Source organism: Dinoponera quadriceps, unplaced genomic scaffold (genome assembly GCF_001313825.1).
Source record: "Dinoponera quadriceps isolate SergipeBrazil2010 unplaced genomic scaffold, ASM131382v1 scaffold1782, whole genome shotgun sequence".
Classification (NCBI taxonomy): domain Eukaryota; kingdom Metazoa; phylum Arthropoda; class Insecta; order Hymenoptera; family Formicidae; genus Dinoponera; species Dinoponera quadriceps.
Window position 1 is genome coordinate 1,194,614 of NW_014555947.1, and position 26,535 is coordinate 1,221,148.

General features: G+C 45.6%; 1 protein-coding gene across 2 annotated transcripts; it reads right to left on the reverse strand.

Annotated features, from left to right (window-relative positions):
* Window positions 1-18,001: 18,001 nt before the first annotated feature.
* Window positions 18,002-25,510, reverse strand: LOC106746065. 2 transcript variants are annotated; one of them, XM_014622238.1, is made up of 3 exons: window positions 25,181-25,510; window positions 24,587-24,804; window positions 18,002-18,180 (listed from the first exon to the last, which is right to left on the reverse strand). In XM_014622238.1, the coding sequence occupies exons 1-3, from the start codon at window positions 25,261-25,263 to the stop codon at window positions 18,104-18,106; spliced, it is 378 nt and encodes a 125-aa protein (XP_014477724.1). In that variant the 5' UTR covers window positions 25,264-25,510; the 3' UTR covers window positions 18,002-18,103. The 2 variants fall into 2 exon arrangements, with proteins under 2 accessions (XP_014477724.1, XP_014477723.1); XM_014622237.1 differs by having other exon boundaries at window positions 24,583-24,804.
* Window positions 25,511-26,535: the final 1,025 nt, after the last annotated feature.

Consider the following 26,535-nt stretch of genomic DNA (forward strand, 5'->3'; position numbering starts at 1 on the left):
AATCTTATTTTTAATTTAAAAGATATTAAAGATAGGGATTAAAAGTAACACATCAACTTCAAGGAACACGTATGAAAAATGTCAATTTTAGTTACAAATATTTCAAATGATCAATCTTTTTATTTCTAATTGCACAAGTAGTAAAATAACATTTCAATGTATACGCAGTGCAAATTTCATCGAATTATTATTATCAAATTCATTTTACCTTACAACCTCCTTCAAGTGGAATAACATTTGATCCAGTCTTTGAATTACTGTCACATTTTTTGTGTCACTTTTAAATAAAATGTGTAGATCAATTCGTGATTTTTTCATAATTTTTGCATTATTTTGAGATCCGCGGGATGATACAACCTGTTTTCAACGTTGTATACAAGATATATAAAATATCTCGGAAAACGCAGTAAGATAATTAAGGGTTAAATGTAACCTATGACACGTCTGAACGATTCGCCGAAGAATATCCTCCCTCCAGTTCGTCGTCAACGTAACGAATTTTCCCAGGCTCTTTCACAAACTCTTTCCGCCTATGATTCGATACGCGTCCAGTGGTAGGAATCGATCTTGCCGTAATCTACGGACTCAAATATCAGACCACTGTCTCGTTACGCTGGTACGTCCCGCGGGATACGTACTCGCAGGTACCTCTGTACGGAATAACTTTCCAGTTTGTATAGTAGCGGCCCTACTTCCTGCGCGCACCCTATTGATCCCCCTTTATCCAAGAGCTCCTAGTCACGACGTCGCCAAGAGGCGCAGCCTCGCAGTCAAGGGGGTGATGTTTAATTCAAGTTCAAGCACAATGCCTTCTCAAGAACTCCCTCCTCCTCTTTCTTCCTTCCTTCCTTCCTTCCTTTCTCTCCCTTCTCTCCCTTTGCCTTTGTTTTATGCGCACACTAACACCAAATTATACACACACACACACATACACGTTTCCCCTACACATTCCTGCACAAAAAGATCGTGCGCGTGTGCTATCATTAATTTCTCAGTGATACACTTAGAAATTTCTCAATTCAATTAATTATACAGATATACATAAAAATATAATTGTGCTACGTTAGATAATGCCTGGGCTCTCTGTTACTTTCGATTACTCCGATCTTTTTTGGCTAATAAATCATTTAAATTTTATGTAGGATCCCCTGACAAATCGCTCTTAGAAGCCGCTTCCGATAGTTTTCCATCATATTAATAATTTCAGGATGGAAATTAGAAGAGCTAAGACCAATTCAAAAGCCCGATTTTAGTCGTTAAGAACATTTCGAGCTAAAAATCGCAGGACTCTTTAATCGCAACGTAATCCTTCCACTCGGTACCTCTCGTAGCGAAATTATTTCGTTCGATAACGCTCCGATAGAGCTCGCGAATGCTCACCAACGCGGTCACTCTAGGTCGGCTTCTCGCACGCATGTTCATTCGGACATTGGTGGTTTGCGCCATTGTTGCGGCGGTGGGCGATCGTCATTCCGGGAACTCGCTTACAAACCGCTAACGGCTACACGAGCGCTCGTTTACTGCGTTGCCCCAACGGCGTTAGTTTCTTCAACTGCTGTTGGCGCGTCGAGAACTTTATCTCGTAATGCGGTTAACGGAAATTCGCGAAGTCGCAACTTATGTTTTCCTCCCCCGCAACGTCTTCGTTCTCTTTTCCTCTTCTTTTTCTTTTCTTTTTTTTGCTTTCCTCCCGAGTGAGCCGTTCCGTGGCGGACGAAAGACACTTCCCACCGCCGCCGAGGAGATCGCGCCTCAGATCAATCTCTCGAAAATGCGGACAGTTATCCTGAGCGGCGTTCTCTCGAGCGTACGAAATCCGGCCGGCCGGACATTAGTCGCGAGGCATGTCGTATCGCGTCCCGAGATAAGATGTCCGATTCGCGAAAAAGGAAGCGCGAGAGGCGGATTAAAGGTCAAGACGGGGGAGGACGGCGAGGGTGGGAGGGAAAATAAAGGTGCGGTGGAAGCCGGGTGGACGCAGAATCTTTTGGGACTGTCGACCGATTTAATTGGCTTTCTCGTAGCGGACTCGGCCTCACGGCAAGCAACAACGAGTCTTGATTCTTCTCCGAGACAAGTCCAATAAATCCTCCGCCGCGCCTCCCCCAGTCGCCGCCCCTCGTGTTCCCCTCATCCGCAGTTAAGCGATGGTGACAAACTAAACCGAGGTCCCTCCGCTCGCTCTTCCCACTCCTCCTTTGCCTTTTTATCTGATCGCGCGGCGAAGGATACACAAGAAACACAAACCGGCGAGCACGGGGGGAGAGCGACGAGGTGTAGTAGATGCTACGTAGCGATACAGTCGGGCGGGCTAGAGAGAAGGATGGCGAGGATCGGAGCGAGGTAAACCGGAAAAGGGTTAAGGTGCGACACCGGTGGAGGAGAGGCTTTCGGACGAGGGGAAGAGAGACACTCCTTCTGGTAGCGGCGATGTCCTCACATTAAGAACTCGTTCTCTTATCGGCGATGATTTATGGCGGCATTCAATTTTTAGACCCTCGTCGAAAGGGAGTGAGAGAATCGCCGAAATAAATATGGCCACCGCGCGTTCTACCGATCCTCGGACAGGACTCGCGCGAAGGAGGACAGATGTTTTCACCGATCGCGCGCGCAGCCTCGGACGCACCACGAGCTCCAGATGTCGAGGAGCGATTTCTGGCGCCTGCTCTTCCTCCTCTCTCTCTCTCTCTCTCGAGTTTCCACGACTCGAGCGTTTTTCTGTCGACGTTTCGGCCCAGAGAGGTACTTGACGATTTATCGCAACCTTCTGCTTCTCGTTTATGGGAATGATTAAACGGCCGAACTATGCGGCGAGATACCGGGCGTAGGAAGGCGACTACCGCCATTTGAGAACCGGCGCGGATCACCAGCGTCGCGTAGTGCATCATAATCTTGTGCGCGCCTGTGAAGATGTGTTATATGGGTCGTTTTACGAGCATAATATCTGAGAAACGTATGTCGAAAGTGTCGAGAGATAAGAGGACACCCTTCTCTCTCTCTCTCTTTCTCGTCGTTTCTAGCTGAGTTTAAGTCGAGAGTTCTTTGTTAAATGCCGACTGAGAGTCACTGAATCGTTCGGTCGGATCAAGCGGAATGTATTCATTCATCGAGTTAACGCACGCTCAATTTGTCTGGTACCCGTCAGACTCGATGGAAAAGGATACCTTAATAAATTGTTGCCATGTACGTCGTCTTTTTTAGGGGACATTTGCGCCGGCCGAGCGCTCCGTCCTGACTTTTTTGCGAGAACGACATTGTCTCGCATCGGAGTTCCTTACTGAAGCAAGACTCGTATTTTTGCCGGATGCCTCTGCTCTCTCTCTCTCTCTCTCTCTCTTTCGTTTCTTAATCAGAATTGAATATTGATCTGTACCAAGAAGAGATATTATTCAACGGATAATGAACTGACTCACACTGCTCAAGAGAGAGAGAGAGAGAACTGCTCAATTTGACAGTCTTACTCGCGTGGATTATTTCTGACAAATCCGATCGTATTGTCGCATCAATTTGCAATTTCTTCGAAACAGACGCGTGCATCGCATTAACATTGCATCCTACTTTACCGCCTATTTTTGTACAACCTCTCTTTCTCTCTTTCTCCTCTATCTCTATCGAGAAATATATATTTAACAAGAGCTCGTGTATAGCCGCGAAAGCCGTGCGGAATCAATTTCATTTTTCAATTTCATCCGGCGGTAGGAGGAAAAGCCATCTCGACGAAGGAAACGTACCATTTTGCGTCTTACGTATATATACGCGGCTAGGAGGGTCAGGAGCTTTGCTCTATGATTACGTACGCTAGTTTGAGCCGGACAGACAATAACGCAACCCGACTTGACCTAACTCAAATAACTTCGTCTTGCCCAATAATACCAGCCGGTCTGGTATTTTTATATCATCCAAACGCGCAATCTTCCGACCAAGATCTACCGGGCATAGTCTGAAGAAGAGAAGTCGTACGTACGGCGTCGAGAAAATGAGATCTTCATCTGGATCACGCGTAACATTGTCCTCCTTTCTTCTCGCGACCGGTCGCGAGGATAACACGGGTCGTGTTGGGCTTCCACGTTCGCGGCAATTGTTTCTGCAATTGTGCACCAACGGGCAATCACGGTTTTCGCGTGCGCTGCTTTTTCCAGCGCGCGCGCGCGCGTGTGTAAATTTCCTCTCAATTAGCCTGGATAATTCGCGGGGCTGATAAGACGCGCGACACTGTGCCGGTTTCCTTTGGTTACGTGGGATCATAATTTCCGAACCAGAAACTCCGCCGAGCTAATAAGTAAAGGATCGAATTTTTTATGATCTCGTTATCACGTAAACGGGTTGCTGCGATTCCTTACTCCCGTATTTTACGTCATTAACAACTTTGCGTTCATCACCAAGTCGTAAAGTTTGGTATTATATTAATAGCTGGTATTAAAGCGATAAATTGGCTAATTATTTCGTTACGATAATAACGGTAGAAATGGAAAAACTAACGTGTGACACCATCGTGAAGAGGGACGTTCGATTTTTCGGTCCGAGCACGGGGGACCTCGTGAAGCAGCGAGTACTTGTCGTAAAAATTTACGACCCCGAACGGGAACTAAGCAGGCCTTATCTTTTCTTTCACACCTAAATGACCGACACGAATCAGACCCCCTCCTTCCTTCTCTCCTTCTGTCCCACAGTGTCGGAGGACTTCAGACAATTTCTGTCGGCGATCCTTCGTCCTTCCGTCGTCCCCCTATCTTTCCCGGGTAGGGTACCTCACTTTATCGCCACAACATCCTGTGTCGTTTCGTGTTTCCCCTTCCGTCGTCGCCGTCGTGTCATTTTTGTCGCCGTCTCTCTGAGAATCGTCAAAGCTGGAACCGTTACGATCCACGAAGAAGAGACCGGGAATCGAGGAATCCCCTCGACTTCGCCGTCTGAAATACCGAGAACGCGTGACGGGGATGAACCGATGTTTATTAGGCATGACCAGAACGCGTACCCACCATCGTCATCGAACTACACGTCTGCGTGTTCGCAAAAAAATTCGCTCGTGTGTTCGTGCTTGTCCGAACTTACGAGCGATGCGGTATCCTTCGACGCGCATAAGGACCGCAGGAAAATATGACGACACGCACCGGCGAGGCTCTTATGATCCGTGAAAAAATAGCAAGATGTATTAGAAATTGGATCCATTCGTCGCGAGTCGTCTTATCCCAAAATTACAATTGAACCAATGATTTTTTAGACTTTTCTCTAATACAACTGTACATAGTAAAAAATATTTTGCATTTGTGTTAAAATCGGTCTTATTAACATTTTTATGTTTAATTTTTACATATCTGTGTTTTAATTTAATATATTGTGTATAAAGATTAACATAAAATTAATACGTTAATCGTTACTGAAGATGTAAAATATGTTATTTTATCACTTGAACGTATTGAATCTAGTACTTAAACGATACAACACAAAATATTGAAATAACTTATTCAATATTTTGTGTTGTATCGTTTAAGTACTAGATTCAATACGTTAAATTTAACACAAATATCTTTGCTGTGTGCATTTGTTTGATATGCTCGAACAAAGATATCAATATTAATCATAAATTAATAATTAATTAATCTTAATTATAAATTAATAATAAATACTACATTAGTATGAAGTAATGAAGTCACGGATTGCGATAAACGATGAGACAAATGAGTTAAATCGACTTATGAATTTTTTAAGAGGAGAAGATCTCAGCTAGACGAAAGTTTTGTCCCGCCCTTAGACGATGCATTAGACGAACATCTCGCTCTGTTTGATTAGTGACGCGCATCCAATTAGCGACTTTACGCCGCGTCACTGGTTACCATTTGTCATCCTGTTAGTTTTAAGCAACGATGAAAGCCATATTCTATTCGAATTTTCTTCACTCACGGCTGTCCCCGATCACGAAGACATGTGGCGGGTGACATGCATGGTCATCGCGACGGAACAGATCATCGTTTCGTGACGCGTCTTCGTATACGAGCCACCCCCCGAAAACTCAACGTCTTCGTCGGCATGAATCTCCTCCTTCGAAATGATTCATATGGTGTTATCGGAGCGCTTTAAGGTAGTAGTAGTGGAAAATAGAGTTTTCCGTAAGATCGCGGTGTTATGTATAGCATACGAAGGGAGATCGTTTTCGATTGATGTAAGTATTAAGTTCTTAGTGATTTATGAAGAGTGTTTGCTTTTCGTATCGTTCCGCAAATTTAGATCCGATGTTTCCTTCGTGGAAAACTCAAACCGATAATTACCGAATCGCTCAACACTGTTAAAAATGTAAGGCTCTTGGCGAATTATGAGGCGTGAGCAGATATAACCGATGGTCTTGATCGTCTTTCGCTGGAGGGGCGATCGAGGGACTTGCGTTCTGCTATTTTTTCTGGGTATCGCAACAAAACGTTCTCGAGCTATTTCTCGTGTCATCATTGAATGCCCGTCGAGGCACACACAGCCGAGGAATGCGACAGAAATAACGCCGTCCTCTCGCTTACGTTCTCACGGCCCAAAAGCGCCGATAAATCGACCGTGATGTGCTGTTAATCGTGCGCGAGCCGGACCGGAAATTTAAGAGTTACCTAAAAATACGCTCGCGTTCGCTTCGAGGTCGCGCTTCATTCTCTCTCTGTTTCTCTCATTCCCGTTGCTCTTCTATGTCGTATGTCGCGGAAGAGACAGTCGTAGGATGATGTAGCATCCTGACTTAATTGTCCGTCGAGGTAGCGCGCAGGGACACGCGGCCGGAACGTTCTCTGGAATGCGCGGTAATTAAGAAAGGTGTCGCGATCCGGCACAGTTGTTCGTCGGAAAATTGCCAGGAAGCGACCAACGGCTACGACGACGACGTCGACGACGAGAACAGTGTTGATTTTCAATTGCAGTATTCCCGATCAATAAGAATAGGCTGTAGATGAAAGAAATCTTTTCGTCACGTGTGAACAATGTGAAAGAACACTACGAAGTTTTTAGAATTGAATTTCGAAGAAAGAAGATATTTGAAGGCTTTTTAAAACATGTGTATGCGCTTTCCTTGTTCTTTTCCCTTCCACGCGGAAAGAAGAAATTAGCTTAAGTTTAATTTTTAGCTGTGGTAGCTTTTAACTGTCGGTGCTATTTCTTTTTTTCCGTGCGCCGATCGTACTTATCGACGCTTTTAGTTGACGACGCCTTCTCATCGTCAAGCACGGTACTCGCTTAAAAAAAACGCTCTTCCGCGAACCCAGGAGCGATTCTCCCGCTGAACGGCCGCGCATCCATTTTCGAGGGGCGCACACGCGTCACTTCCCTTACGGCTTTTTAATTAGTCCTTTCCTCGAAGTTAACGAGCGCGTTCGCCGGTAGCTGGCGGAACACGCGGATATCGCTCGGCGACACGCAGGGACGAAGGGATGAGAAGGGGCGGAGGAAGCTCCCTCGGGGACTATTTTTGAGAGCGCTTCGCTTCGCGCACGATACACGGACTATTTATTCTACCGCTAAAAGTAGTAGTCACCGCCCGCACGCTCGCTCGTTCGTTCGCTCGCCGACGTAGCACGTCCGCTATATCCCGGCTCTCCGCTCTCCTCTCTCTAAGTTCAAGGTAATCGGACGCGAGACTATTTACGCTGTCAGATCCGGGCTAAACTCATCGGTCCGCACTTTTCGGGATGGAAAAGTTCGATTCCCGGTAACTCGCGGCGCCGTCTTAATCCGAGACGAACACTTTGATATTCAAGTGCATCGGAGCATAACCCGAGTCTATATCTATTCGAACGTATGGAATTACGTTACCTGCCGAGTTGCTCCTTCCAAAATAGGTCTTTTCAATTTTCGCTCAATATTGTCTTCGAGACCGAAGTCTCCTATATAAAGTGCATGTAACAGCTTTCGTATGATCTAATAATCATAATTATTATTATTCATTTTATTCACGGGAGATTATTCCTTTACACAATGTTGAAAATTAAGATGCAGAAGCAAGAAAATATATATATGAATATATAAAGATATATATAAGAACGCAAAGAAGAAATATCTTCATAAACAAAATAAAAAGAGAAGGAAAGGAAAAATACGCCATGAGAATAAATATAACTGATTAATGACGGCTTTTTTAAAAGAAAACGGTGACATATGATAAATATATATAAGGTTGTTCGCAAGTAACGATAAACGGTTTAAATCTACCATATAATGTCTGATGTATTCTAACATGAAGAAATGGAATTTTCTAAGAGGCCTAGTAGGAACATTAAGTTTAAGTAATCAAGCAAGGATATCCGGAGTATCAATCAGACCTTTTACGATTTTAAATAGAAATAAAACTTATGAGGACTCAACGATCTTTAAGAGTGAATAATTTGACCGGAATAAAATCATACTCATGGCAAGTTAATGGCATGGGTTTGCTTATGTGGCAACTGATCTTTCTGAAATATCTGTGCTGGAAGAGCTCAAATAAGATCGGACAACAACTCTGATATGGTGAGCAAATTATGGATCCATATTCCAAATGAGTCCGGAATTGACGTGACGACAGAGTTTCAAGTCTCATATGCGCAGCTATTTGTTTACAGATGTTTGTGGATTTTTCCATCCACACACAGAGATGTTTAAGTGTTTCAACGATCGAGACCGCGATGGATAGCGATTATCGCGGGAATCTTCGAGATCGCGTCCCCCTCGAAATTCCGATTCGGTTGGATAAATCCCAGAGAAAAGGAATAGCAGAAGGCGCGAGTCACGAGCGGGAGAGGGGAGGGAAGAAAGTAGCGGGGCATAAGAAATTCAATTGCTCCGTATAATACCGCGAGAGGGCAGAGAAGCAATCAGAAAAAGCCTAAGGCGATGGCTAAACGATCTGTGCAACGAGTTTATCCATTTGAGACACGCTCTTCTCACTTCGCTCCGTTAACTTCCTTCGTGCTCTTGTTTCCCGTAATATTCGCTGTCTTTCCCGCCGTTTTTGCGTTATTACTCTCCGCTACCTTCAACTGCTCTTCATCTTTGCCTGCCGCGGTCTCTCGCAATAGGTATGCAAATTATTACACGAGCCCTAGCGTTAATTTCCGCTGCGATAGCACGGCCGACGTCTGTTTGCGCGATCGTTCCGAGCGATCATTATGGCATCGATAGCGTCTGATACTCGGCGATGTCGTGGGCGAGCGAACGTAACTTAATAATAATCGGCACCGAGACTGCGACTCGAATGTCTCGTCGAGATCGCGATAGGCGTTGATTAGTAACGTTCGTCGAATTTCATTGGCATAGGCGGCATCGATAGAAACTCACGCGCTCAATTCCGCGCGACGCGGACGTAATCAAGGAGCGTTTGATGCCACGGATATACAGATTGCAAGATTACTAACTGAATTGGCAACTGTATTCACGAGAGCTAAATTAATAACTAGACAAAAATGTCGGAGCGGCAGGACGAAGTTGGATTAGCCTCCGGTGAGAAGATGTCGCAGAAAATAATGTAAAAATTAGCAATACGGAGGCGATCTCGTCGATGGAACTACGTTGCGGTGGAATCGTGTGAAAAAAAGTCGCGCCGACTTGTCGCCGACCAGTTTCCAGTATCGCATTAGCTCGATCGGGAACGCTTGTATCTCCGCTTCATCGGCCGGTTGTCAACGAGATCTATCCCGATGAATATTTAATGTGAATTTAAGGCTCGCGTTCCGCCCGTGTCGTCTCCCACCCTGCGAGAAGTCATCAGCGGTCGTCGCCGGTCGTTGTCACGTTTTCGTGGTCGCGATATAAATTCGAGTGGCGGACATAGTCACGCGAACAGTGGCGTGGACGACGCTACCCACGGGGATAAATTTACATTCAGCATGGGAAAATTATGCGACTGCAAAAAGCTCACCCCCGCGCTGCAACGACCGATCGGATGTGTTTGCTTTCCGAAGAAAAGTCGTTAGGCGGCCTGAAATATTCGCCGGAACACTCGCGCGCCCATTCGGTGACGGCGACAACGACAATTCGGCGAATCGTCGTATCCGTGACGCGCCTCAGGATCCCTCAGCGATCGTCGTTGGCGAACTCGCGAAAGTCCTGAAACGAAATCGCGTAGAGGGGACCCGGATAAGGATCATTACACGCTCCGCTAGCGAGTGCGCGGCGCGAGCGAAAGCGCACGTGTGCGAGTGAGCGACGACATAAATGATCCACGCAATATGGATCAAAGCCGGGTGGGGATAAGCGGCTGTTGAGCGACGAGAATTAATCATTTATCGCACTTAATCGCTCGCGAATTCCTCGCGCGTGGCGCGGACTGAATTACACACACCCCGGGCCCTGCACGTTCGGCGAACCCTGCTAATCGATCGCCGAATATCTCGGCTGCATTTGCAATCTTGTCACGCGTATATCGGTGTTTTAGCGATATGCTCGACCGCCACGACATCTTTCTCTGTTAATCTCACCTTTTGTCTCTCTCAGAGACTCATTAAAGACATGAGAACCTCTGTTCAGCCCAATTTTCAAAATTTGAAAAAAATTACTACATTCTGCTTGCTCTCCCAGATCTCTCAAGTTCGTCATTGGTTTTAGAAAGAATTCCGTCGATTAAAGCGACCAAAATATCATATAAAAGTACAGGGGGTCAACTTTACGTTTTAATCGACAGAACTTTTTTACAATCAATTAAGAATTTTATAATTTTTGGGGGTAGGGGGGCAAAAAGAACTGTGTTAATTTTTTTTTAATTTTGAAAAAATGGATCCAACTTCACAGAGATATGATCAATTTTATATAGGTTACAGGTCATTGGTCAATTTTTTATAGGTTTTATATATGTGCCATTTTCAACGGTGAAAAAATTTCCACGGTTAATTCACGGTTTCTCGGTTGATTTCCTTTTTTGCCAATGGCTAAGCATACCCAATTTAGCGTTTCATTAGCCAAGCGTATAAATTAATCCGTTTAAAAAACCATCCCATTAAATCATTTAAACTCTGGACCCATTCTTCCATGAAAACGTAAGATTTATTAATTTAATGCGTACCGTTAATGCAAGAGATATTGCCGCTCGATTCGCAGAAATGAAATGAAATAACAATTGCCCAGGCGAACGAAAAATGTTTGATCAAAAAATCCTCTCATATACCGGAATGACAATTTCGTTATAGCGATACACTCGGACACCTCCGTGAGTCACACTTCTCCAAGAGAAGCTGCGATATCGCGCGAACGACACTTATCCTTCGAACCGCGTCGCGGCGCGAAATTAATATCGCGCCGGCAGGCAGTAACTCAGCCGGTCGTTCATCATCGGACAATAGCGCGCCAGCTATTTGTGTAAGATGCCGATTGTGTGCACAAGACGAAACGTGCACGCCGTCGCGTATCCGCCGCCGCCACCGGTCGGTGTAGGCACGCTCGTAAATACGTACGTTGAAACAACCCGTGTGCGCAACGCGCGCGCGTAAAGAGCGACATAAATTATCCGCGTAATGCGGACAGGGGAACGTAATAATAACATTGTCGGTTAGCGCAGCGAGTGAGTGAGAATACACCGGGTTTCCCCCGGCATTCCCATTCCGCGGCTCCCAGTTGTCTCGAGGGATTAACTCGCCTCTCCTGGAGCCCATGCTATACGTCTTGAGTTTCCGCCCCGATGTCTCAAGAAGTCAACCACGGAGGATTCGGCCCGGAGACAGCTAACGACGCCCGCGTGTACTCACGTATGAGCGAGCCTTTGTCGTCCTTGTAAATTACCATTAGTCCAGAAGCTATACTTTTCCCCTCTACATTAAATCATATCTTAACAGCGTAATATTATCAGGTTAATATTACGGTCACCGATAATGTCGCTAATGGCAATTATCAGGTTACATTATTAGGTTGCATTTAATGTAAAATCGCTCTTGAGTGTTTTCGACATTTCGTCGTCAAAAGAGATCGAAATGATTTCGACGTCCGATCGTTACAGTCACCGAGCGCCAATCGATCGCGCGCCTTTCACGAATTCCTTTCCTCCTGTTAACGCGGTCGAACAGGCTTAATGCCTCGATTGGCAAGAATCTAACGTCATCGACGTGTGTTACAACCGGTTGCCCGCCACGTAGACAACGCGTGCGTTTTCAGCGGATCTTTTTCCCAACCGACTCGGCCGGGTTAGCGCGTTATCGAGCTAAGTGATTCGCTGCAATTTCCGCCGACCCGATTAGTCGCACGGATATGCGTTCTGTGAATGGTGCGCAATTATAACACGCGTGTTTAAACTCTCGACCACGCTGATTTATCGACGCGCGTATGGTTGTGCAATTACTTACACGTTATTTTGCACGCGCGTGTTCAATCGGAGTAATTAAAATTCCGTTTATCCGATACGTTATGCGCGATACGCAGCGAATATATACATTTCCCCAATGCCGCTCGAAACAAATGACGCATTTGGCTAATAGCGCAGCGCGAATTTTCCTTTCGGCTGACCGATTTATACCCAGCGGTGCTGGAACACTTGTTCGACGGAGTGTCATTTAATTAAAACGCGCGAGTGTTACGTCGCGCGCAACTCCGGAATGATTTTTCCCCGTCTCAGACGCCAAATTAGTTGGAATTAACCGATCCGATTTGGCACGATATACCGTTTAGCACCGCCGACAGTCGCTTTTCGTGCGACAGATCGGTTTCACGAGACGTTTAATCAATTCGCCGCGAGATCCCGCCTGTCAGATACGGGCGCTTCTTGTAGCGCGGATTATAAAGGGTGATACGACAGACCACGTTTGCGCCAAATATTTTTATTTCTTCGAGCGACGTCGCGATGTGCCTCTTTTTTCTTCGTGTTTTTTCCTCGCGTTTCTCTCTCAAGTACAATCAGTGTATTATCACTGAGAACAGTCAATAGTGATCAGTTATAAGTACAACATTACAAATCAATAAAATTTTGCTGCAAAAGTCTGTCAATAGCAATGACTGTTTCCATCGGAAAAATTTTACTGTAGAAACAGAAAGTGAAAAAGGATTATTTATTACTTCTTTTTTATTATCTTAATCTCACTCTTAAAATATTGTCAATGGATTTTGCCTGAAATATTCTTAAATATATTTAATTGATTTAATTTCTAATTCTTTACAATATATTTTATTTATATTTGAAAAAACACGCTTATCCTGATGGAAACTTTTAGCTCTTGAATCTGCTACCATACCAAATGCACACATGGTTGAATGCATATACGATATATTTCTGCCACGGGACGTGCAACAGCGATTTACAGTGAATCTTTCACTGACCAAAATCAATGAAATATTAGACAAAAAAGTTAAGTAATAGATTTTCCATTAAACATTAATGAATATTGACTGATTATTGGTAGAATATTGTTTTAATGATTCAATTAGTGACATTTTCACAGAGATTCAACTTAAGAGAGTTTCTCTGTCTTTCGGCGAAGAAGAAATCTCATTGATTTCGTGCGGGATGTAAAATATTCGTAGGATTAATTCATTCGCACCACCCTTGCGCGCTTTTCGGGATTTCGTTAGAGCGAATATTTCGGAAGAATACAATTTGTATCGTGTCAGTCAAAAAGTTCGGCTAGATTTCCAGTAAATAGCATTACACACACACACATGTAATACAGACAACGATCATGTTTTGTCGCCGGAACGAAGCATTATAAACAATCAACAACAACAATCACAAACGAAGTAATTGCGACGGCGATTATCTGTTTGAAGAATAACTCATTCCCATCGAATACGATAAAGTGAAGTTCGAGCTCAAATATCGAGCCGAATCTCTCGATCGACCCGATACTTAAAGCCAAATGCAATTGCACGCGATATTTGCAGAGAGAGAGAGAGAGAGAGAGAGAGAGAAAGAGAAAAATATCCGAAACATCGTTGTGTTCTGCAGACGGATAGTTGTAAACGCCCCGTCGTAGTCGATACATTTGCACGAGGGCTTTCAACCACTCGATACATCGTTAAGGATCAGGCGAGGACACCGGCAGTGTCGCTCGTTCGCTCGGAGCAAGGGGGAAGAGGAGCGAGAGGAGACGACACGACATTGTGGCCTCGTAAAAGGTCGCGTCACGAAGAAGATTCGTACGATGACGGCGTGGGAGACCTAGAGAGAAAGAGAGAGGAGCCAAGGGGAAGGGCGAGAGGCGAGCGACGATGAGGGATCGAGGAGAGGGTGAAGAGGCAAGAGAGGATGTATGATTACGGGAGGCTGTGTATTCAGTTCGGGTAGTTGTCGTTTCAGACACGAGGCACGTAGCGTATTATCATCGTTACGCGGCGAGGACCGAGGCCGTTCGTTGATACAACTTCGGTACACGGCCATCATAGCCTTACAACCCCGTCTTCCATCAGTTATACCAGCCGGCGTCCCATGGCAACTCATGAATAAGGCAAACTCCGGTGTTATGTCTCCATTTCGAAACGCCCTCTCGAAAGTTTTCGACGGTCTCCTCCCGTGCGCCTCGTCGCCTCCGCCGTCGCCGACGCCGCGTCGCGCTACTTTAACAATGGGCTATCAAAATGCATTGCCGTTCGGGGTGGCCCCCGCGATCGCCGGGAGGAATTTGCGCCTATGGGTCGCGAAATCCGCGTTTCGAATGTTGAGGGGAAGAAGAACGCGGATAAGTTTCTTCGCGAAATGCTCTCCTCCGTGTAGAAACGTTGAACTGGTACGAAAGAGAGAGAGAGAGAGAGAATAGCGATTTTTGGCGTCTCAAGAGAGCGGCTGTCGATCATCTCCCCAAAGCCGATACTGCCCACGAATCTCGGCGTGTCGACCCCCTTGTTTACGCAGCCGAGCTCGGTCTTTATCTCCTTGTTTACGTTTCAAAAAGTCCAAGCGAAAAGTGAGTGCCGGAGGATCAGCCGGCCTCATTGTCGCGAGTTTATCCGTTCCGGAGGTAGGGCGGAGGTATTTATGGTTCGCGTGATTCATCGACACCTAGCGCGAGGAAAGCAGGACCGTGTACGTGCGACGGGTGCGTCCACGCCGTCACGTCGGAATTTGTGTCTCCGTTGTTTCGCCGCGGTAACTTGCACGACGCGACGGGAATTTTATGAGAAACGCCGGACGGAATGCGTCACGACCGGTTAGGAATTAGCAGGTGGCCAGGTGGTCGTCTCTCTCAATTTTTTCTTTTCTTTTTTCCTTATTTTTATTTTATATTTTTATTCGCTGGTTCTGTATTTACTTATTTATTTGTTTCTTAATCCGTTTTCGGCTTTGGAATACACCTTTCTTTGTATTTACATATCTTACATATTTTGCATATCTTACGTTCTTTATTTTATCTTAGTATCATATCTTCCTTACACAATATACATTGACCCTCTAATGACAAGGTGGATTTTCAGAATGTCAAAGCGTTTTTTTACTGCAATTATTTAAAATTAGCTATTTCACTTATAAATTAACAGACTTTTTTCATCTATAAATAAATAGAAGAAGAAATTTCACGTTGCTATTTACTTATTTTACCCATTTTGTACATAAATTAGATGAGAAATGAACAAAACAGAGCATGGGGTCGACAGAACCTTATCATTAGAGGGTTAATCAAATCTTACCCTATTAATTCTAATCTGATTTTGTACAGTTTTTTGTCTCTACTGCCTTCGTTTAACATGTTCTGTGCTGACGTTCAGGAACGCACGGGTTTTTTCAGCCGAGTTAATGTTCCTGGATACGCGCCAATGTTGCGTACATGGCTTTGTTTCATGTCGTCATTTGGTAACTGTTAAAAAAAACAACTTTACATAGTTATAACATTTCTTCATGTTGGTTATTTTGATGACTACATAGAAAAATAGTGGCAGTGAGCGTGTTAATGGCTTTTTGTATCATTATTATTATTGCGCTTCGAGGGGAAATCTTCCCAGGGAGAGCGCATAACAGATAAATATCTCTCTCCCTCCTTGATACCGTGAAAAACAATCAACGCGCGGGAGAAAAATATGTTGATTTCGATGCTCGCGGAAGATAACGCGCGTGCTAAAAAGGAGAAAAAAGAGAAAAAAGATAGGAACATCGGCGCGAACGGTTCGGATCTTATCTCGTCGGCGCGGATGGATCTACATTTTGCCCGTTAATTATTACCCTCGCTCCGCTATTCAATTCGTTATTTTATCCGTTATTTTATAACTTTCCATTTTATGAGCTATCAAAACGAAATTTTATATCCTCTCGTTCCATATACCTTTCATCCGTTATTTTATCGCGCCGTTAATCAAGCGAGACCGTCCGTTATACGGCTCATCCTTTCGTCCACGCAGCCGCGGTGTTACACATTAATCGTCATCGCGGCGTGATTATTAGCGCACCCATACACGCATACCGTTCATTATCTTAATGTTGGTTATTCGCAGCGGCGTTACGAATGGCTCCAGTAATACGCGAAATTGTCAGAGCATGGGATAGAGAGGGAGGGGATGAAGGGGGCGGCGAGAGAGCGAGCGTCGTTCACCTCGACCTAAAAAGCAAAACTATTTTGCAACATTTCCTCAGGTGGGTAGGAGGGAGGCAGTGAGCAGCGAGCGGGCTCGCGGATAATTTCGATGCAAAACAGCGGGTGCTTTCTTGCCGGGCGGTTCGCGGAGCGGAAGCGAGCGCCCGGCTGTTTTGTCCGTATTTAACCGAATGGCCTCGTTATGCATATCAGGTACCGATGTAGCTCTCCTAACACGCTCTTCAATTAGAAAGCTCAGGATACGATGGGGTCTCCTTGATAAATCTCTATGGCGCGACTAATCGTAGTCGGATATATACATACATACGCATATACACGTATCGTGTGGAAGAGGCGAGCGTTCCTTGATGGATTGGTCGACGTTCTCCATCTGACGTTTCTATCTCCGACAGCGCGCATCGCGAGCGCGTTAAAAGCCCTTTCGTAGAATGGCTTTTGTAATTAACGCGGAAACTGTCCGCTTCTCCGTGACGCATCAGCGCGCTGGTGGCGGCGGGGAGGCCGAGTGTGTTGTTATTAAATTATCGCGCCGGGAATACAGCCGACCGAAACTAAGTAGGCGTTAGTCGCTCCTGCGCGACCGCCAGGAATCTCGATAATAGGCGACGTCGAGCTATGTTAATGGCATCGCCGAAAAACGCGCTTCTCCTCTTGATCACGAGATCGTTGCATTCCCAGGCCGGGATGGCTGTTCGCGGATTTACCGGTGCGCTGCGTCTCGTAAAATGTCCGAAATAAACAGAGCGGAAACCGGTCGGTTTTTATTTTTTCGACTTTGCCGGACACAGCAATTTCGATCTAACGATTGGCCGAAAATATTGCGAAAACTTATTATTAGGCAGTCGGCACAAGTAACGATGCTTACAATATCCATTACCTAATTAGCAGGCTTAACTGACGATTGATTTAGATCCAAAGATGCGGCAAATCAATGCAGTTCGTGTGTTTCTTTTGTCTCGTTTCATTGGTTTTATTGACAATCGTGCAACCGATTTCCCAAACGTAATTAATTCTAATTTATATATGTAGGATGACTAACCGTTCTGATTTTCGTGGGATATCTTGATTTTCGGCTTATTAGAGGCGTTCCAACAAAATCCTAATCCCCGGGACGTCATTTGTCCCGATTTTTCACTTAACGAAAAATAAATAATACAAAATATAATAATAGTTGCACTAAAATTCACTCTAAACTGCGAGCGTCGCCAATAGGCGTTCAGATGAAAGTTGCCATGTACGGGCACCTAAAGACGTCGGACGCTTTCTGGATTATTTTAGTTTCTATTTAATCAAACGAATCTTACTTTCTTTTATTGAAATCATTTAGTTTTCTAAACATATAATTACATATTTCATGTTCCGTTGATTGTTCTTTTAATTTTATTTAAATTTAAATTTTATTTATATCTGTCTAATTTTAGACACAATGATTATTTATATGAAAATACAATAGGAAACTATGTTCAGTTGATTATTTGATCTTGACATAATAATGAGTAAACATTTTACTTACTTACGTTTATCTAATTTATTTATTTTATTGTTTATTTTATTGTTTTTTTTGTGTGCCGAATTTTTATGATCGATATCCCGTAATTAGCTGATCAAGAGTGAACCATCCTAAATTTATATGTAACTTAATGAGTATCAGTCATCGTGACATATTAAAGAAACTTTTCTACATGGGCGGGACGACATCCGATCGATGCGTCGTCCTCGATATTTCTGTTCGAATAGACACCTGGAAAAAAAAGAGAAACGATTCAAACGGCGCAACTCGTTTGCACGTTTGCAACTTAGCAAGAGTTTTCCCCCCGTCGTTCGTATTTACAAGCGTAAATAGCACGGTTTACGTCCGACTAAACGAGGGAGAGAGAGAGAGAGAGAGAGAGACCGGCTCGTTATCCCGTCGGATAATTAACGTGCCGTTGTTGCGCAAACTGATTCATTTGCGGACACGCTTTCCCGAGGTTTCGGTCCGCGCGTTACAGACCGTATGCAAATCGTTCGATCTCGTTTGTGATCGCTACGCGAACGAGTCATCCGTCAAGATTTCTTCGGCCGCCGGTCGATCGTGGCTGGTCGGCCGATCGATCGATACATATCGGCCGGTCGCTGTAGCGCTCGGCACCAGGAAGTAATTAACGTATCCGACGAAATCACTGTGTTGCACGGGATGGCTGGAAGCAATCCCAGAAGCACCCGCGGCCAAGCGTAATTCGAATCGCGTTCGAGTGGCACAAAGTGGCCATATTCGGCCACTTTTTCCTAACGCGCGGCTTCCTGAAACCGGTTTTCGCATTAATCATTATCGTATCTGCCTCCAATAACGAATTGTAACTCGCCCGGTGTCAGCAGGAGCTTCGGAGTAAGTGGTAAATAAATTGCCCCTGACTGCATTAATTTTAATGTCAATTAGATCGTTCTGCCCGTAATGACTTACACTCGCATTCTGCGCGCCGCTCCGCTCGGTAACATTGTTGCTAATAACTAACCAGTCTTATCTCGACGTTAATTGTTGCTTCGGCAAAGCTTGAAATACTAAAAACTAATCAGTTTTCGCCTCGTAATAAATTTTTCTAACGTCAATTGGACAGTTCTCTCCGTAATAACTAACGTTCTCATTCCCGCGTCGCTGCTCGATAATATTGTTGCCAACAACTAGCCAGTTTTACCTCGACATTTACCATTAAACGGTCACTGGTCAGATAAAGACCAAGTAATAAAAAGTAATTAACTCTCGCTTTGCAATCAATTTTTTCCGCACATTTTGCTATCCGGGATAGAATTTACGCTGAATGAATCGAGCACAAAAGCGCGCGTTTGCACACCGACGGATTAATAAAAATGCTAATTTCAAATTTACTATAATATTCTATTTTTCGCTTCGTTTACCATTGACCCGGATGTCTAAAGAGCGACGCGACGCGATTTTTCGGAGGGGCGGCAGATGTAACGCGAGAGGTTTTTCCCAGGAGGATGCGTCTCGACAATGTCAAACATCAGCGGACAAGCGAAACTCGTATTCGTCCGGGTTTACCGATCGCGTCTACCAGCGCGTGATTTATTTGACGACTGACACGATTCGCGGACGAGCCAATAAAAGCGTCGGCGGCGGCGGCGGAGGCTGAGCGACGCGTGTGCTCAGTTGCGGGCGCGATATTTATTTTCTTTCCGCGCGGCACGTCACGCCAATCTGTCCCAATTTAAACGAGTTTCGTGGATGGCCGTCGCGGTTAATACGTACGTAACGCGAAGTGCCGAGAGCAGCGAGCACGCATTCCTCTCTAAAGTGAGGTCAATTCCGCGGTCAGTAGCCACGGCTGCTGCACGAGTCCTGCCCCCGGTTCGTTGCTTCTCATTGTCGAGCTTTATTGACGGCGAAAAAAAGAATCGGGCTAAGCCGTTGGCCGCTCTCATCGACGCTAATAACGTTTCGACTCGCGTCATCTTTCATTTCTTTCTCCGCTTTACATATTAGGTGTTTGCAAAAGTTCCTAAGGTCACAAATAGATAGCTGACGTAATAATTGTTTTCCCTTTAAGTTGTTTTTTAAATATTGGTCATACTGGATCAGAATTGATGCTTGACAAATTATAGTAGTTATAACAAAACGTCACATTTAACGCGATTGAAGATGGAACCAAATCATTTTGGTTACTACATGCTTTATCACTTTAATCGAGATGAAACCTGCTGCAATAACCAAAAGATTGATTTGTGAAACCTATGGAGAGAATATTGTGTCCGTCGCTATGAGAAATGGTTGAAAAAATTTAGAAATAATAATTGCGATTTCAGTAACGAAGTGGAAGTGTTGCTCAACGAAAACTTGGCCCAAAGAGCTTGCAAGGCAACTTAGAGTTGATGAATCAACAGTATCCCGTTATTTGCAAGCAAAATGGGGAAAATTTAGAAGGAAGGAGAGTGGCTTCTCCCCATGATCTCTCTGCAATCGTGAACCGGCTTACTGTCTGTCTCCCATTGCTTGCCAGGCATGAGTATTTTTGTGGCGGATTTACGGGCGATGAAAAGTGAATCTATTTTGACAATCCTAAATACAAAAAGTCTTGAATTGACCCCAGCCAACTATCGACATGCACAACAAAATGCAACATCCACTGCCACAAGGTTCTCTTGTGTATTTGTGGTGAGACCAAGAAGTGATTTATTATGAGCTATTACCATCGGGACGGACAGTCATAGGAGATCACTGTAGTCAATAATAAAGGCGTTGGAATCAAGCTTTGAAGGGAAAACGTTCTCAAATAACCGCAAGTCGACGCAAAGTCATTCTGCTTCACGACAACGCCAGGCCACTTATTGCTGTTATGACCAAAGAGGTGTTGTTCGAGTTAAATTGAGATGTCCTGTCGCATTCGAAGTACTTTCCAGACATCGCTCCACTTGATTTTCATCTATTCAGATCGATGCAGCATTGTTTATCAGATACACGATTCCCAAATGCTGGAGAAATGCGAAAATGGGTTAACGAATGGATTATCTCAAAGGATGAATAATTTTATCGGCACGCAATCAAACATATCACTCGAAAGATGAGAAACATTTCCGCCGGATAAACCGATTAAATGTATCCAATTGTTATTTTTATTGTCCGATCAAGTGATGGATACTTTTATCTGATGAAGTATCCGGTGAAATTACCGATGCATTTACCGATGAAACCTAATTAGAAAATGAGTTGCCCTTTATATATTCGTTGTAATTCTCAACGGATAAAGACACAATCGGATGAAATGATCAGACATTGTACTTGATCGGATATATTTACTTGTTATTTTTTAATTGGATTATTGGATCAGGTATGATCGAATATTTGCCTCAGTGTATTGACAACAACGGACGATACTTGGATTAAAATATTATACGGTATCTCATTGTTGTTAATAAATAAAAGTAGTTTTAATATTATACGAACTTTTGCAAGCACCTAATAACTCATTCCTGCCACCGTCCTTTTCCACTTATTCAGTCAGTCGCTTGCTCTCTTTGAGAGCCGAGATATAATAATTAATAAGCCGCGGTGGACGGTAAAAGAAATTAGTTCGAAAGAGCGCCGGCGATTATCTGGCTTAGCCGATGAAACTTTGAAAAATCTCGCTCTCCGAGTATTTTTCGCCGTCGTTTAAATCGGTTTTGCTCTCTGCGCGCCTTACTATATGCATTAAGGATCGTTTAATTAAACCTCTCGTGAATTTGTGGGATTACGGTGTATGCGGGATGAACGAGAGGGGGTGTGCAGCGGCAACGGCGGGGGGAGGCGAACTCGATCAACGAGATCTGTATAAGCCGGCGCATATTAAGCCCGGCATTAAGGCTAAGATTCGAAGGAGTTAGCGCATATTGTTCTCGGGCAGGAGGAGTTAGTCTCTCGCGCTAGTATCGGTATCCGGCATACCCTAAATTATTGCACGAGACTTGACTGCGAGATCTCCGAAACTATGTCGGTGCTTTGTGATAATAGCGGGGCCAGAGGTGCCGATAACTGACCTACTATCTTTACTTCGCAATCAGAGCGTACCTACCTTGCAGCGTAGGTGCGATATTTCGCGTCCTTGTGTATATCTGACGCGCCGTTCCAACACCGTACAGTGGAGGATCGTTTTATTATTTTTTTCTTTCTTTTATAGTACTTCGGACACAGGAGAAAGAAGATATCGAGTGCGCTTGGTAATCTCAAATTTCCAGAGATTTTTTTTTTTTTTTACAGGATTCTGAGTCTTGTCAAGACGAATTTGGAGAGAACTTCGCTTTTGTATCGGTAAAGTGACCGAATCGAATATCGTCACTGATTCTTATAAAATTAACTCTCCTTTGCAATTGCTCTTTTTACAACGCTGATAATGCTTGCGAAGGAGTATAATAATAACAATGATCGTAGCGCAATGAATAATGTTTCGATCAGATCCGCAGTAAGCAGACGGCTATGAATAAATACTTGATATGCATTAATGTCACCGCTCCATTTTAAGAGCCAATTTCGGTTTGGCTGAGTTAATTTACGGCGGAGTAGCGTATATACCGGGGCGCTAAACTATCCCGGCAGTTATATCGGGGGTGAGAGAGAGAGAGAGAGGTAGAAAACGGCCGGCGTGCCGGTGTCAATAACCGTCCTGCGAACTTCATCGGCAACTTGTGTATCGAACTCCGAAATCGAAATGCGAATTATCCGGCGTCCATGGTGGACGCGCACCGGCCGGTCCCTCTGCTATTGGCGTTTCGCATATACCTGTTCTAACTTTATTGCGCGCCGCTTAATTGGATGTAAAGCGAGGCGGCGGAGTTGAACGACTACTAGTTTGTACATAATATCGTGCCAACGGAGAGTCATCGGGGCCTTCGCGGAAGAACGTCAAGGAACTTTTTTACCGCTATTCGGTCACCCTCGTCGCCCACGCGCTCACGGGAGGATATTTCGGTCGCGCGGCGAAATTTCGGAATCGGCCGTGCGGTATAAATTTCGACCGGCGCGTCGTAATTTGAAGTCGTTGTATACATTGTTGTACTCCCGAGCCGGGGGCGACCGCGCAGCCTCGGGGGGGGCAGAGCGCGGGCGCCCCATCACTGTTCGGTATAGCCTAAGTTATAGCGCGGGACTTAATTGGATGCAAAAGGAGTTACAAACTTTGGTAGGGTCCGTAGCTCCCAGCAGCAGCCGTCCTTCGTCCTCTGCTCTGGCTCTTCTTTTCTCCTAATCTGCGGCATCGCAGTAAGAAACAACGCGAATGCATACGTTGCGCACCCGATGCGCTAATCATCGGGCGCGATAACAAGCGAGATGCCTGGAATGCGAGGAAAGAGAATAAAAGGGAGAAAGAGAAAGAGAGAGCGAGAAAGTGTAATTTGGAGAACGAGAGAGAAAGGGGGGGNGAGAAAAGTTGAGAAACGAGGAGTATCGGAGAGGAGGAGAACGCGCGACCTCAAGCTGGTAACCCGCCTCTATTCACTTATTAGCCGTTTAATGGATCACGAATGTGTGCTGTCTTCCTGCGGGACCATCAAAAGAGGCGGGGGCGTCCTGTTTATTTAGCAAATACGCCAAACCGCAAACCCAATTTCTTCGGGCGGTTTAAAGGGATCGAAAAAAATGGACAGAGAAGAAGATAAAGAAAGAGGAGGAAAAGGGAAGAGGCGCCTACAGTTTGTTATAGTTCGCAAGGATTCGAAGAATATGAGAGAGAGAGAGAGAGAGAGGGCTCAATTACCGCAGGACGGGAATCGATAGAGTTAACGGGACATAATTAAAAGCGCGCGAAATTTGTGGCCGCGCGCGCCTGACTCGCGCTCTTTCTTCTTCCGTCGGGGCGATCTCGCCATTATCGTTGATCTTTATTTCGCGGGCGCATCGGTCCGTTGGAGCGGGCCGATATACGAGTGGATTAACGGTAAATGCTTTCCGGACTCTGTTTCGCCGGGTCATATAATTATCCGCGGCTTTTTGCGCGGCTTACTACGTTATTTAGAGCCTCCGCGACGGAGTGTTTGAGCACTTTATTCGCCGCGTCGGGGCGAGCGCAATTATTATTATTATTTTCCTTTTCTCCAGCGTGGCGCACTTCCGGACGCGTGCGCACGCTTGATTATGAAACATATCGCCGTTAATATCGTTGTTCGGCTGTTAATTCGGCTGCTCTCTTGCTTCCTTTTTTCCTCTCTCTCTTTTTCAAAAAACACTTTCTCTCTTTTTTTTTAAGGAACACGCAAAAACGCCCGAAATTTTCGCGCTGTTGCTCTGCTCTACAGCAAAGTCCCGCCCAATTCCGAGAGCTCTACAAAGGCCGTCGGCAACGTGCGCGACTATAAACCCACATTAATTCCCTCGGTCTGTTGGACCATCCATCATTCTTTCGACGTGTCTCTCTGAGACGGAACAACGATACACAGAGCGGGACGATGCGAGAGATACGTACGCGACAGACATATTTCCACGCTACGGTCTGCCGCGCGTGTCGCGCTCGAATTTGTAACGAATCGCGTTTTACCCCGTCTACGTAACGTGTAGACACGAAGCGTCGTCGTCGATTTCGGCTCCGTCCTTTCCGCTCGCGTAGATCCGCTCGCTATCGGCAGACATCTCCGAAGAGGGCAAATAAATAACGAGCGCGCGGAGAAAGAATCTCACCTACGCGAGAGGGGTGAAGGCGGCTTCGTGGCAGCTGTCGATCGAGCAACGTTCAACCTCCGACCCTCGGCGCAGAGAGCGCTCCTTCGTAGGTCGTCGATGAAGTATCCAGGTACGGCCGATAAGGATCTTCGAGCCTCCTTGCTGGTGTGTAATTCGGGCTGCTTGGTTTTCCTCTTCTCCTTCGATCTCCTCGGCTTCGTGGTGCGCGCACTGGCCAATCTTGAACGAATGAGAGAGTAGTGTGCGTTAAAAGTTACAGAAACGTTACCTCTAATTAGGAGGGAGGAAAGGAACGGGTCATGATGAAATTCTGCCGTTTCACGGCGGATTCGTAACCTTTCGTCGTAGCCCGACGGAAGAATCCCGATAGAATGGCGCGAAAGCGGTAGCGGAGAACGAGGTTCGTCGCCGAGGAATGGCAGATTCCGATCGGAATTTGTTCGAAGGAGTCGAAGGTGCGCGCGATCGGAAATATTTTCTATATTTCTCGAGACTCCGTGAGAGAGAGAGAGAGAGAGAATGTCGTTCACCAAGGGAGCGCGCGGTTTTTTCAAAATCGGCACCGCATTTCAGCCCGCAAGAGCCATATACTCACCTCGAGCGTCTCGGAGAGGATGCAGAGTAGGTGGCCGCGATACAACGCAGAGGAGCGGGGTGTGGGGCTGCACGCCCCGGCATTCGGTTAGGTTAAATTTACTGACACGCTTCCAGGCCGCACTGGCAGCCCCGAGGCCGAAGTCCCGCCGTTTTCTTCCTCCGTCTCGTCCACTTCTCGCTTCCTCTCACTCCCTCTCGCTCCCTCTTCTCATCGTGGCTTTATGATTACCTCCGCCAGGTCCGTCCGTCCGTCCAACCCTTCACCGTGGAATCTCGGCTGGCATCTAGTTAACCGGGAACGACGCCGACACAGTCCCTTCTGCACGAACTTCGGACTTCCCGCTGCGAGCGAGAGAGCCCGCAAACACCATCCTCCAACACACACCGTGTTCCCTCTCCTCGTTCTTTTCAGCTCACGAGCGCGAGATAGCTCGCGCCTCCTTTCTTTCAACGCGCGCCGGATCGATTATGGCTCTCCCCTCGCTTTAGCCGCGTTCTCTCTCTCTCTCTCTCGTCATTTCCTCCTCCCGTTCCTTTGTTTCTCGTTTTTCTCCTCCCTCTCGCTCCTTATATAACATCCTTCGAATCCTTTCGTGAATTTACGAGGCCGTTTCCTTAATCCGCGCGAAACTCGGATCGATTCGATCGGAGGTTATTTATTTATTCCGCGAGAAGGTACAACAATATGAAGGCGGCGCGCTTATATAAAACCCCTCGCGAAAACACAGCTCGTTTCTCCCGGCATCAATTTCGCGTCCAATTTACATTTCTCGTTGCTTACCGACGATCAGACGCGTCGCTTCTCTTTACCGCATTAGCGGTCTGAACGAGCGACAAGCTCGCGGAATACATTTTCGTTATGTCACCGCGCGCGAACGATATTTCCGGAAATGAAGAAGCTTTCCCCGGCGTAAAAGTTATGGAACTCGGATTACGACGATGGCTTTGTGCAATTTTCTGGACGCGGACTACCCGCTGAGAGAACCATCCTGGATCCCTGGGCGAGATAGCTCGCGCCTCTTTTCAACATCCACCGGATTGATTATGGCTCCGTGGTGGTGCCTGTGAGAAATGTTGCTTGCTTACTCTTCCCACCCGCGAGCCATGGCTCCTTTCGTTCGATCCCCTTATCTCTCCTCTATCGACATTCGAATTTGTTTCTCTCGACTCTAGTCGGCCCGATCGCTCTTTTTTAATAATCCGATGCGGACGTCACGCCCGGTGAGGGAGACATCGCTCGCTGTCACTCTCCGAGATATCGCGAAGACGCGATTTTTCAGCTGGCCCAGATATGTTGTTTACTCGTCCCCCGAGCAACGTAAAATATGATACCGTTTCTGCATTTTACCGGTT

Coding starts and splice junctions, on each gene's coding strand:
- LOC106746065 (XM_014622237.1), bottom strand. CDS start 25,263: ATGCCGGGGCGTGCAGCCCCACACCCCGCTCCTCTGCGTTGTATCGCG. Junction 24,805..25,180: donor TCCTCTCCGAGACGCTCGAG/GTGAGTATATGG, acceptor CATTCGTTCAAG/ATTGGCCAGTGCGCGCACCA. Junction 18,181..24,582: donor CCTTCACCCCTCTCGCGTAG/GTGAGATTCTTT, acceptor TTTTTTTTCCAG/GTGTCTATTCGAACAGAAAT.